Source organism: Pteropus medius, unplaced genomic scaffold (assembly GCF_902729225.1).
Source record: "Pteropus medius unplaced genomic scaffold, Ma_sr-lr_union100, whole genome shotgun sequence".
Lineage (NCBI taxonomy): Eukaryota > Metazoa > Chordata > Mammalia > Chiroptera > Pteropodidae > Pteropus > Pteropus medius.
In genome coordinates this window covers 19,374,998-19,388,657 of record NW_024342467.1, presented here as the reverse complement: position 1 = coordinate 19,388,657, position 13,660 = coordinate 19,374,998, and the positions used below count along the sequence as shown (strand labels likewise).

Here is a 13,660-nt window from a genome sequence, read left to right as displayed (position 1 = left end):
TGGCAGAGAGGCTGCACTCCCGCAGGGGTGAAGACTGCATTCCAGTGACAGGCTGGGCACAGGCTGGCCTGCAGGGCACAAGCAGCAGGCTAGTTCTTGTATACCTGTGACATCCCCTAAGGAAAGTCCCAGAGATCCTGGCATGGAACTCACAGGAGGAGGAGATGGGTGAGTCCTGCAGGTGCGAGCTGGCCAACCAGTCAAAGGAATTTAAATGAGCCTGTTCATTTGAACTTATTTGTGTCCACCTGGTGGAGAAGCCCTGGAAAGGTCGGTAAGGCGAGAATAGTGATGATGAGTAATTAGCATTTATTGAGCATCTATCATGGGCCAGGACTCTACTTAATATTCTATGCATATTATTTACTTCCATCATGACCCTTTACCCTCTCTCTCTGTCTCTCCTCCTCCTTTTTCTGCTTTATTGTGAGAAATATCTTGATTAAAGGAAACTTAGGAAGCAGAAATGTAAATTCGACGATGAGTCCTTTTCATTGGGCTTTGATTTTATGACACGAAAATAAGCCGGTTCTCGTTTAAAAACAACATATTTAATAAAATCAATACTTGGTAAATATTTGCTGATTTAATTCATGAAACATGTGGATGCTAACTGAAAATATATTACATATACCCTGGAAATGAAAAAGATTGCTTTGGGCACAGCAGGATGGCACTGCCATACCGCAGGGACACTATGCCCATGGTTTTCCAGGTGACTGTCCCCTCTCGCCTCGGGACGACCCCAGGATGCTGGCCTCCCAAGTAGCCCTGAGTTCATTACAAGTAAAAGTGGTTTTTATATATTTTATACCTTGTTGCCAATCTGTTTGGAAGAAGCAGATGAAAATTTACAATTTTAACAGACAATGTTTACTTAGAACAGAAGCTAGATTAAAAGATCAGCCTGGGCTCGAAACACACACATTTCTCTGTAGATCTAGCCAAATGTGAGACCAGGGACCGGATGTAATCCAACATCCAGGCAACACTCTGCAGGCCGCCCCTGTGGCCCCCACCTGCCTTTGCCACACGACTGCACACACAGCCAAGCAACTCATCAGAGGACTGGAGGGAAAGCCAGGGCTGGCGGCAGGTTTGGCGCCTCTCAGTGCCAGAAGCCACCTGCACCAGCATGGTGCACAGGAACAGCCAGAGTGGCCTGGAGCCAATGCCTTCTAGAAGCCAGCAGGGGTAGGACTCATCCATCCCACACACCTCCAGCTAGGAGGAGCCACCTGGAGGATGGAGTGGGGAGGAGGCCCAGGCGGGGCCTTAGCCGCCTGTGGTCCCCGGGGCCCACAGCTTTCTGGTTACTATGGCGCTGAGGGGAGTGAACTGATTCCAGCTGCAGGTCCAGCAGGAAGTTCCTGGGCAAGTTACTTCTCTTTGAGCCCGCTGCACAACACACCACTCCGCACTTAGTGGCAGAAAACAAAACCAAGCATTTATCATCTTTTTCTGTTTGGGGGTTGATGCGGCCAGGCTAGACAGTTTCTGGTCCTTCTGCGATTAGTCACACGGTGGCCGCAGCTAGAGTTCTGAAGGCCTTTCCATTGACATGTCTGGTGTCCGGCCGGCGAGCCCTAAATAGCTGGGGCTGGAGCTGGGCTCCTCCACAGCGTGGTCCCTCCTTGCGGACTCTCCAGCAAGGTGGCTTTGGGGCAGCTGGACGTCTTACAGGAAAGCTCAGACTCCAAGGGAGACTTGCCTTGGAGAGAGGCAAGTGCAGGTCAATTGCCTTTCGTGACCTAGCCACACAGGTCACACGATGTCCCACGTTGCTTTGGTGGAGGCAATCTCAAGTCCTGGCCTTGGGCCCGGGGAAGAGATACAGGTCCCTCTTCTAGATGGGAAGGGGGTCAGAGTTGACAGCTATGCTTTAGAACTGCCACAAAGCCTCAGTTTCTCCCTATGTTAAGTGGGAATAATAATGCTTCTTGGGCTAGATCTGTTTTTGGGGGATGGGAGAATATATGGGGCAAATGCAGATGAAAGTTGCCACACTTTCATGTGTTGAAAGTTAAGGGGCCGTCCCAGTCTAAGAGATGGACAATTAGGAAAAGTTATCTCATTGTACTAATTCCCAAATTGGACCATATTATAATATTTCAGAGGCTGAGAAGCAAAGATAGTTTTCTCATTGACAGTCTCCTCTTCGATAAATAGATCGCTCGAGCTGTAAGAATCTGACCCATGGGACCAATAATAAAGCCATTTTGAAAAAAAGAGAAATACTGCCTGTAGGCGTTTTTTTGTTTGTTTGTTTTTTTGGTTTTTTTCCTGAATTAGCCCTTCCTTGATCCAACTCAGGACGCCAATCACCGCATCGCATCTCGTTAACCCACTGCCAAGCTCGGCGTCTTGCAAATGTAGCTGCGTATGAATGTTTATAATGGAAAGAACTTAAAAACTAAAACGAGTTGTCATCGTCCTGTTGATCATAAAATACAACTGTCGTTTTTATTCTATGTATAGAAATAAGTAAAAATGTGTCCTGCACCAACCACTTCGATTGTCACACTTATAACAATCAATTGCACGAATGTGTTATTAGAACACTTGGTCGTAAGTGTTTTGAAATGTGAGCTGGTTTAACAGAAAAGAGAACCGCAGGTCCTCAGGGCCCTGCAGGCAGGAATATGGCCAGAGCTCGGGGTTGGGTTGGGGGTGGGGGGATGTGTGACCAGCCGCTGAAACGCAGGGTTCTCCAGGATGCGGCCACCTTCGCTCCCCCCACCGCGTGCCTGCTTCTCCCAGGTCTGTTCATTCCACTCTTTCTGCAGACTGATTTTTTCCTACTGCTCAGCCTACGTGAGCAGCATAAGGCGGCTGTTCCATCATTTTTTATTCTGAGCCCTTCATTTAGCAGACTTGCCCAAGCTAAATTAGACCTCTTAGTTATAGGTTCAAATTCTTGGAAGAGAGGATATGCTTGGCCCTGCATGGGTCAGTGTCCATTCACCTGGGACACTCCAGAGGGCGGCTACTACAACGTATTTACAATTATTTACTCACGCATTTCCCTGTTTTATTAGACTGAAGGGCAGGACTATGTCTTCGTCATTCGTTCCGTCAGGATCAAGCGCAATGCCCAACCCATAGTGAGGACTCGGTGGGGGCTGGATCTGTGAGTGGAAGTTTCTACCATCACATTTCTTAAATAACAAAAGCACCTAGAGCTCTGGCCAGGGGTAAAGACTTTGAGAACCTTCTGTTAACCGGCCCATTTCTCTTTTCACTCCATCTCATTTGAAATGGAACCAAAAGGCCCATGCCGATGTTCGAAAACAAACTTCTCTCATATGGGCTCTTCTCTTTAATGAAATGTCACGAAATGCATGTTAGATGTGATTCTTACTGCTTATGATGAATGGCAGAGAGTGTACAATGATCAAGGTTATGTCTGAGGACATAGCATTTGGGCTAATAGTTTAAATAATGCTAACATGGATTGAAGACAAGCAATGTATGTTTTAGAGCCTGTGGACCAGAGACACACAGGAGCTTTACAAAATCTACTCATTTGAAATGAAGGGAAAGGATTTGGGGTGGATTCTCGGGAGAAGATTGAAGGCAGGAGAAAAACAAGCAGCGAAGATCTATCAACCTAGCCCTTCTCAAAGAGAACCGAAATTATACACCGGTCTCATTTTAATCAAAGCGTCACAGCGTTTGTTTTGTTTCAGTTTTTGTGAGCTAGAAGGGACTTAGGGAGTCATATATTTCATCCCCTCACGGTGTCATTAAGTAACTTGAGCAAAGTCACCTAGCTGCCCTGGAACGTCCTGGGAAAAGTGGCTCATTTTTCCCTCAAAGCCTGTCATTTACTGTTTCAAGGGGGAGAGTTCTCAGCCAGCAGTGGTTTAATCTCATGCGGTAAATGCTGTGGCTTCTGGAATTTTTGTCCGGAAGTCATGGCAGGCAGCGGGATGCCTTGAAGCTCATCCCAGCAACTGCGATCTTGTGACGTGTTCCTTCTTCCCCCAGCTACTTTTCTAGCCCCCTTTTCCAGAAAAGCACTAAGCTGGGAGGCCTGACACAAACTGCTGATGTCTAGTTTTGTGCCCCTTCCAACTACCTTTTCCAGCTCAGTCACATAAATACCTTTTCACTTAGGTCTATTTTCCAGGCTGGTAGTTCCCATGGTGAAGGTATCCAATCCACCGGGGGTGTCGCAGTAGGTGCAAGTCATTTGTTACTAATAATAGAGCTCCAAAGTCTGTGAGTGACTTACTTCTCAATACATAAATTAAAGAGTCCCTAAGTTAATCCCCATGCCACACTCTGTTGCCCTGAACATACTTTCTCGTGAAAGCCTGTAATTGTTGGATGGGATTTTATAGCCTTTATGTTCAAGGAAGCAATTTTTAGCTCTTACGGAGAACCACAGCTCATGGTGTCCGTCTTTCATGAATGTTCCGCCTCACAAGACGGTCAAGGGTTAGGCGGCCTGGCCCCATCTGGCTTCATCTCCCAGCATCCCCTCTACCTCACTGTCTGACTTGGAATGAGTTTTACGGCCGCTCTGTGTTTTTCGCCCTGTAAATTGGGAATAATGAAAGTATGCATCTTGTAGGCTGTTGTGAGGACTAAATAATGTGCATGAAAGACATAGAATAGTGCCTGGGACCCAGTAAATGCTGGTTTTATAGCAGCTCCTGTTACTCGTTATTGTGAGGCTTTTCATTTTGCGATGTTTTACCCTTCTGTCTTTGGGCGTAAAGAGCAAGCACATCATTCTTACGTGGAATTGGTCCTGCACGTAAATACATAGGGTGCCTCCACCAGGATTTCTTTTGTTTTCACGATGCTTATAATTCCATGCGCCTCTTCCTTGGCTGGCTCCAGAAATGTCTCAGGCTTGGGGAGCTCCAGAAAAGCGGGATTTGGTGCCGGGAGCTTTTCTCAGAAGCATTTCAGGACTCTCTTCACTGGCTCCTCACTCACTCCTTGATTCATTCCTCTTTCTCTACATCCATCACGTTCGGGCTCTTTCTGTTTCTGGCCAGTCCGGGAAGGAGGGGGGTGGGGAGAATCTGCGATGTAGCAAAGCTGCCTCTAGGCCCAGGGCAGGAGCAGGAATCTAGGTGGCATGTCCTGGTGTTCCAGGGGGAGGTCCCAAATTATTTTCCAACCGGTGCTGTGTACCGCTGTGCTCGGGGGCTTAATTTAGCATTTGACCTGATTTAAGCGCTGAGAGGCTACACGGGGGAGAGGTGGGGCGGGGCTCAGAGGCTGGCGCCACGACAAGGTTCTGCCTCCGATGTGTGAGAGCCACGTCTGCCTTCCGATCAGACTGACACCCCGCATTCCTCGTTACCTTATTGTTTTTTTCCTTTTCCGGAGGTACAGACCCTGTGTAAAGACAAATTCATACATACTTAAAATCTATCATATAACCAAGGAATAAGAATAGAGGTGATGTCTTCTTTCCTTGAAGCTGTGGATCTCGGCCTCGTCATTTGGCAGTCGCCTGGGGAATTTCTAGTGGGTGCAGATGGACTCCCTTTCTGGTTTCATTGGTCTGGGGGAGGTCTAGGCGGTTGCGTCTGAAAAAGGCTCCCAGGTCATGTTAATGCTGGCAGAGCTCCGGGGGTGAGACCGGGCGGGCCAGGGGGTCTGCACTGGGCAGCTGTGGAAAGACCCCTGGATCTCTTCCCCACTTCAGGTGCCAAGGAAGGGGTTAAGTGACACCAAAGATGCTTCCCACAGAACCCAAAGTACTTTAACTGTGTAACCTCTTAACAAAGGTCTATAAATAGCACACGACCCGCTGTTATCTCCCTCATTTTCTTGGCAGTATTTTCAAGACCCGTTTCCAAGATTCATCTTAGACTAGTAAAGAAGAGTTATTATGGATATTCCATAGCTATTCCTCCGAAAATATGACTCCAAAAAGGAGGATGAAAGGTAAACTTTGTGAAAATGTATCTCTATTGCTCTTTCCATCTCTTTCTACAGGCAAGATTTGTTTGCCTCTCCTGAGTGTCTCCTTCATGAATGTATAGATTTTTAAATATTAATAACAGGTGAATTTGAGAAAACTTTTGTTTTCAAAAAAAGCAAAATGGAAGCAAAAGAAAGAATCTTAATTTACTTGGAAGCGTGATCTCCAAACACTCAGAAGTGATTTATTTGGAATGAATGAATCTTAAATTCATTTTGGAATAAATAAATCTTTGCAAGGTGTGATCAGGAATCTCCTGGCTAGAAATGCTACCTATGGCCTCACCCCAAACCCCCACTCCCTAGGTGCAGGGGCCAACAATCTGCATTTTAAGCAAGCTGCCTAGGTATTTTGCTCTACTTTATTTTCTAAAGCAGCAGCGCCATCTTTAAATTAAAATCGTGCATGGAATCCCAGTAAATAAACTGGGGAAGGTGAGGCTCGTCTGTCGAACACAGTCGTGAGGAGGCAGACTTGGGGTTCAGCAGGCAGCCTGTCATGGAGCTTTGGGAAAGCTCTCCTGAGGTTCCACAGCCCACTGCTTAAGGACCCCCAACCACCGGTGTCCTCGGCCTCCACACTTCCACTGAGCTGCCCGTCCTCTGACTCGTCCCCTTCCTGCTGTGCCTCTGCCTTCTCTCCATCCCCACAGGGCCATCCTTGTTAAGGTCCTCAGTCTGCTTCTCATCCGATTGGACTCTTTCTTTCTCAATCATCTTATTCACGCAATGGCTTCTGAAATACATGCATTTGTCCAAATAGTCATAAAAGAAATTTAGAACACAAAAGGTTGCAGCAAAGGTGAATAACTAATGTTTTTAACAATTGCAGGGAGCACATGATGAGGTGGGTGGGGTAGAGGGAGCAGCTTAAGGACGAGAGGATAAATCACGTGGTACGTCCAGGAGCTTCCCCTGGAGAATGGGGGATGGGTGACTGACCACAGATGTCTACGTGAATCAGTCCCCCACCTTATCTGTGTCTGGTGGCAGGTGAGAGGGAGGCTCAGACTTCCAATTAGGTGTCAGCAAAGGCCCACTGGATGCAAGCAAGTCCTGGTCCACAGTAGAGGCTGGAGGTAGAGTTCATTGGCTCCTGGTACGCCTAAGGCCACCAGGATGTGGAGAGTTTAGCATCTTTCTGGGAGGAGTCTGCTCAGGTGTAGCTAGATTTGCGGGGTTTGAGAGCTGGGGTCCATGTTGGGGCACTCTGGGCATTTCATGCTCCAATTATTACTTCATTCATTTATTCACTTTTTAATCCATTTGTTATTCCTGAAACTTACATTTGTGTTTCTCGACTTCTTCATTTCAAAGTTTGGGTTGCTCATATTAACATCTACGACGTGTCAGACAGACAAGGGTTTCAGAAACATTCTGATCCCTGCCTATAATGCCCTTTTCACGTTTCCTTCTGTTCAAATAAAACCTATTGTTCTAACAAGGCCTAGGCCAGCTTTCATCCCCACCCTGAAGATTCCTGGGTCATGTCAGCCATGGGCTCTTCTCTTTGGAGCTCGTTCAGTACTTATGCTCTGAATCACATATTTTCGTACATAGCTACATTTTGTTCCAGCTTACCCTGCTTCTCCAACCAAACTGTAAGCCTTTTGGAGATAGGGACTTAGTATGTGAATGTTTAATGTCGCTCGTATCTACTAAGGCATTGAGGACATAGTAAGGCCTCAATAACAGGAATTACGTGTTAGAGAGACAGGCCCCTCTGCAACCCGTGGTTCTTGAGGACACACTCTAACTAGGACTGATAATGAACTCTCTGGGTTTCTCAGAGACACTCACTGGAGCATGAACAGTTTACATTACAAGGTTGACTATGGCCGACAGTAGATAAAATGTGAGAAGCAATAAAGTAGCAATTTACATTTGTCCTCACCAGAGAATAAAGGAATATCACACAGTGACAAGTTAAGTTTGGCTTCTGCTGACAGGTGAATGTTATACAGATACGCTTTGTTGCACCCATTTTGTTTCTGTGAAGGGTGCTGGGAGTTGGCAGGGAGTTCCCCTCTTGATGGAGCAACTGCTGATGGAAACTGCCAGAATCTAGAACTTGACCCCAAAAGACTTCTCCAATAAAACAATCAAGTGACCTAGCCCAAGGAAATGAGAATTAGAAGCCTCAGTCAAGATTTTCCTTTTGTTTTCACTCTCTGGGTAGGAGAGCAGGTGGGCAGAAAAGGGAGAAATTTAGAAGTTTTAAAAGGGGCCTTTCGAAAGTCAGTTTTAAACACTTAACAATGTTCCCCTGGTCTCTATACTGTGATATCACTAAGCCTTCTTTGGGGGCATTTACTTGTTTTCCTCTATTATTTTACGCTCTTCCTCTTTTTCTTTTTTTTTAATGCTCATTTCCTCTTTTAAGCTTCCTTCTCCCTACCCTCAAAGTTTTTAAAAATAATTTTTAGTTAAAATCTTTTATTTCAAATGCCCAAAGTGGAGCTTTTAGCGAGAAAAAGGTTGGGTTTGCACCCTGGGGACCAGGCCAGGGTTTTTTTCTGACTGATGGACTCCGATCCTTGGACTCTGTCTGCCTCGGCCCAGCATCTCTGTTGTGTCACATAAGGAAGCACCTTCCTGGTGCATATGGAATTCCTGAAAGGCAAGGCACACTGAAGGTGGTCAGTAATTGTAATGTTTAACTACGTTATTCATAATCCCGAATCAGTTCAGAGGATCATCCGTGCACAGTGCCCAACACGGTTTTTAAAACGCGGCTTTCAATTTCTTCTCTTTCTTCCCTTTCCTAGCATCCACCACTATGTGGCAGGCACTGGCTTAAGGATAAATTTGTGAATAATAAGCTGCATTCACTGCTCCGGCGGATCTCATAGTTATAAAGATGAAGCGAAATCTGGCGTGTGACCTTCTATGAGTGTTCTAGTTTCTGCTCCACCACCCTCCTCCCTGTGTGTGAAACATCCTCCTTTTTGGGGGGGTCGGGCTAGAGGGCAAGAGGTGTTGCCTACTATTTTGTCCAGGCTCAATAACCTGCCAAACGGGCATCATTTGCGAAGCACATGTGGGAAGCAGGGAACTTCAGGGGAGGGGCAGCTGCTCAAATAGCTGAGAAGCTTCAAGCCCAGAGGAACTGGTCCAAAGACCACACCTGCTCCTCACTCTTCTGCATCCTACTTTCCTGGATCTTCACACTCATCCTGGACCGTCAGCCCCAGACTCTGGCAGGACCGAGGACCATCCTCCTTATACATCAGCCACTGCTTTCAACATCATTGAACAATTACTTCGAATAACTGTTACTTTACACACATTGTCTTATTTAACTTTTACAAACCTGTAGGGTAGATGTGTTTATTACTCTCATTTTAGGGATGAGAAAACCGAGGCTCAAAAAACTCTAGTAACTTGGCCGATGTCACAGGCCTGTTTCATGTCAGAGCAAAGACTGGACCTGGGCCTAAAGTTACCATGTTTTTAACCAATACCCTACACTGCTTCTCCCGGGTCTTGTCCACTTGGTAGCCAAGGGAAAAAGAGGACTCATCAGCCCTGATAGACCTGAGAAGAACCCACTGGGTGTGTCTTCAACACAGGTGTTACTCTTTCAATTCAATTCAACAAGTTTCCATAGCCAGGCTCTGGGTTACGCTCTGTGGGACCACATGAACTTGAGTAGAGAAGATTCTCTGTCCTCTACTAATTCAAAATCATGGGAGAGGAGGGCTAAAAATAAATGACTTTCAAGTGCACCACAGAACACAGCTTTATGAAGCATCAGTCAGTAATGTTCCTTCAGTCATTCACGAGGTCACTCATTTATTCATCTAACAAGTGTTTTCTCTGACAAAATAGTAGCAGCTGAAGGCAGGTAGTTCCGGAACCCAGGCCTGCGAAGTACAGGAGCAGACAGACAAGCAACCCCATACTTCAAATACCGAACTTCCTTTTCCAAGTATTTTTCTAATCATTTTTAACAGATCAGTCAACAAGTTATTTGATTACCTTTAAAAGACATTGAATTTGGTTTCATCTAAAGGCTAATAATTTAAAATTAATCCAAGAGAGTAACACTGGATCCAGCTGACACACCGTTTCAGAAACCAAGCATTCTGAATATCACTTTCGATAGTTAAAAAACTGCCTAAAAACGGTTGCTTCCTGCTCCAACGAAGACATCTGAAAAATCCAGATCCACAAAATATCAGATATGAGGGATTAATTAATTGGCATGGCAAAAAAGTTTCCCCTTTACCAAAGTACTCATCGTCCTTTAAAAAAGCATAATAGCGAATGAATGTCAGTTATTAACTTCTTTAATAAACAAATCTCAGGGCAGAGTAACTTAAAGAGGATCCACAGGCACGTGAAGATCCTGAGAACACAACGAAGATAATCAGAACGACGTGGCTTGGTTTACAACACCGGGACTTAAGGACTTTTTGGAACGAGCCCACCGGACACTGCTGGGATGAGAACTTCTCAGTTAACCGGGAGACTGTAGGGGCTTTGCGCAGAGAAGGGGAAACGGAGGGCTGTCTTCACGCATGCATTCCGAGGCTATGTGAAAGAACATGCGTTTTCGACTAAAGTTTTCCATTTTATCAGCAAATAAAACTTTTCCGCGTTTTTTCTTGTAAGCCACAAGGTTACAGTATGTAAAACTAACAGAACGGATTTGTTGATAATCTCCCCTTCTCAGGCCGTTCGGCTCACTTTTCATCACCCCCGCCCGGCCTGGGCTGTCCCACTCTGGGTTTCAGTTTACACACTTGTGCCTCGACTCTGATCGGGCAGCTCCCCGAGAACTTCGCTGCCACTGTTAACTGGGGTAGCAGCGCTGGTCGCATCCGTGGAGGGAGCTGCGCTCGGCAGCGCAGGGAAGTGGACGGAGGCTGGACAGTGGCGTGACTCTGTGCCACTCGCCTTCCAGGCGCGGGGCCGCGGGGCTGCAGAGCGCGCGCACAGCGCCCCCGCGCGGGCGTCCGCGGGAGCCTCCTGCACCGCCGATCGGCCGGGGCCGCGCGAGTTCCGCAGGGCTCTGCGCGCCGCCTCGATCCGGTCGCAACTTTGACCAGCGGCGCCCGGCCAGATAGGGCGCTGCATCCCTCCCCGCCAGTCCCGGAGAGAGGGGCGTCCGCTCGGGGAAGGCGGCCCGTGCTGTCGCCGCGGCCGCACTCCGCGCGGGGCCCGGGACTGCACGGGGGTCGCGGGGCGGCCGCCGGGCCGGGTCCGGTCCCGCCGCCGCGCGGGGAGTCTGCGCGTGCGCGCTGGCCGGCCGGGAGCGCGCGTCCGCGCGGCGGGGGGCGGGGCCGCGGCCCCTCGCCGGGCGTCCCCGCCCCGCCCCCCGGCGTTCCGCGGTCGCCCTGACAACCGGAGCGGCGGCAACGGCGGCGGGCGCGCGAGTCCTGCGCCGCCTCCCGGCCGCAGCGCCAGGAAGGCAGCCGCCGCCCGGCCTCGCGGCTGCCCCCGCCTCCCGGCCCGCGGGGAGGGACCGGCCCGCCCTCCGCCGAGAGGGAGCGGCGTCCGGCCGCCCCGCCATCCCGCCTTTCCGCGGCCGGCGTGCGGGCGCGCGCAGCTAGCGGGCGCGACTATGCCAAGATGGTCCTGCAGGCGCGGAACAAGCACCGGGAGGCGGCCCCCAAGGCGCCCCAACCGCCCCGCGCCTCGCCGTCGCCCATGAGGGGGGCGCCGGACGCCGGCGCCGGGGAGCCCGGGCCCGAGCGCGCGCCCCCGTCCCCCAGGCGCAAGGGCGCCGCGGGCAGGAAGGGGCCCCGCGCCGAGCCCGCGTCGCCGCCCGCCGGGGGGTGCCTCGGGGGGCGCCTGGCGGCCGGGCTGCGCGGGGCGCTGGGCCTGCGGCGCGCGGGGCGCGGCCGGACCTGGACCACGCTCCTGCTAGGTGAGCAGCCCCAGCGCGCGGGCGCCGCCGGCCGCGGAACTTCGGGGTGCCGGCCCCCAGCCACCCCCCCCGCTCCCCTCCCGCGCCGGCGAGCCTCGCCGGCCGCCGCCGCCAGTTTGCAGCCCGGACTTTCTCCGACAGCCTCTTCCCTCCCAGGCCCCTCGGCCCTCCTCCCTGGCCGAGCTCCGTCTCCTTTTCCCTCCTCCCCCCACCCGCTCTGTCCCTGGCTTAAAAAAAAAAAAAAAAAAAAAATGGCCCGCGATCAACAGCTGCCCGGCCTGGCCGCGGACTGGCCGGTCTGCGCTGCGGACGGGCGCGGGCCGGCCTCCTGCCCGCTGTCCTGGCCCCCGCCGCGGCCGTGCCGTGCTTCGGGCTGGAGGCGGCCCCTCGCAGCTCAGAGCACAAGCACGTTCTCTGTCCTGGAAACTTGCTAAACTTAAATTAAATTTTAGCGTGCTTTTTTTCCTCCCTGGCCGTAAACACCGCTGGTGGCACTTTTTTAATTCCCCTCGCAAGTCACTTTCCGGGGTGTTTTGGGCGCCCGAGCCCTGAGCTTTCCCGCTGACGCGGGAACGTTCGTCGTGGAGGGCTCCCTTCTCCTCCCACTGCCGAGCCCCAAGCGGGTGACGTGTAAGGAGGTGCCGAACAAAAATAAAGTTGAAACGTGCACAGGTTGGGGACCGACTTACGGTCTCCTTTGTTTCCTGGTATGCATTCCGATAGGGCAAGCGAAAGCAGTTTGGGTAATAGGCCTAATTCTTCCAAGTCAGCGGGTAAAGCGCTGTGATGCTGCCATTCCTGTATAATGCGCTGATGGGCTTTGGTTACTAAATGACTTAATTATTGATGATTTTTCATTATTAGCCTTTAACTTCCCATAATGACCCAAAAGAATTTGAAGTTCAGTTTAGGCCGAGAAATAGAACACAGCAAATCGACTTCCCCTGAGATCACAGCCATCACTAGAATCCACTCAGTCAGAAAAATCCAGTCACCGTGCGTGCGTGTGTGTGTGTGTGTGTGTGTGTGTGTGTGTGTGTGTGTGAGAGAGAGAGAATGGGTTCAGAAGGATTTATGTTGTTATTGGGGTATCTTTTTCTATTGTAGATTCAAGCCTAGAAAAATTCAATATTTTCAGTTTGTACATTCCTCCTTTTTTTGAGTAGTGAGCTTGAAAAACCTTGCTGGCGTTAGGTAAGTTCACCTTGGGGAGGCAGCATGGTACAGTGGATGAGACAGACTCCAGATTTGGTTCACAGTAGTGAAGTTTGGTTTAAGTTTCAAGTTATTTCCTTTCCTTCCCAGTGACATGGGATGTCACCTCCCTGTGCTCTCCACGGGCAAGTCCTGAGGAACAGAACTAAAGGGAGGGTAATGTATGGGCAGGCACTTGGTGTCTGAAGCATTGAACAAGTTTAGTTGCTGTTATAAAAGCACGTGCGTAATGCCAATTTGAGGTTTGACGACAGAATGAAGTTGCATTTTTTTTTTTTGGTATGGCTAATATAAGTATTAACAACTCGGTAGTGAAGGATGCATGGCATCGCTTCTTCAGGGAGGTTACAATAACAAATCAGAATAATATCTATGGCCATTTTGTACCTGCTTTCTTGGAATTGCATTTCCTTTGACTCTTTTTACGTTGCATGGCTTATATGTGGATTTAGTAATAAATACCGAAATGCAGTTGCGTGCTGACGTCACACCGGGGCGCTCTACTTGATTCCTGTGGCCGCTGGAAAGAGGTATGGTGGAGGAGCTGCCCACTTTCCCGGGTGCACTGGCCAGCACGTGCGTGGGACTGAGGTGACCAGACCAAGGCCTGGACACTTCTTT

At 49.6% G+C, this 13,660-nt stretch overlaps 1 protein-coding gene across 1 annotated transcript in view; it reads left to right on the top strand.

Annotated features, from left to right (window-relative positions):
- The first annotated feature begins 11,435 nt into the window (after nucleotides 1-11,435).
- The window catches only part of DPY19L1 (dpy-19 like C-mannosyltransferase 1), a 69,530-nt gene continuing 67,305 nt past the window's right edge, over nucleotides 11,436-13,660 (top strand). Inside the window, exon 1 of the mRNA XM_039862733.1 lies at nucleotides 11,436-11,824. Coding sequence (XP_039718667.1) covers nucleotides 11,527-11,824 — 298 coding nt within the window. The 5' untranslated portion in view covers nucleotides 11,436-11,526. The remainder of the gene's footprint in view (nucleotides 11,825-13,660) is intronic.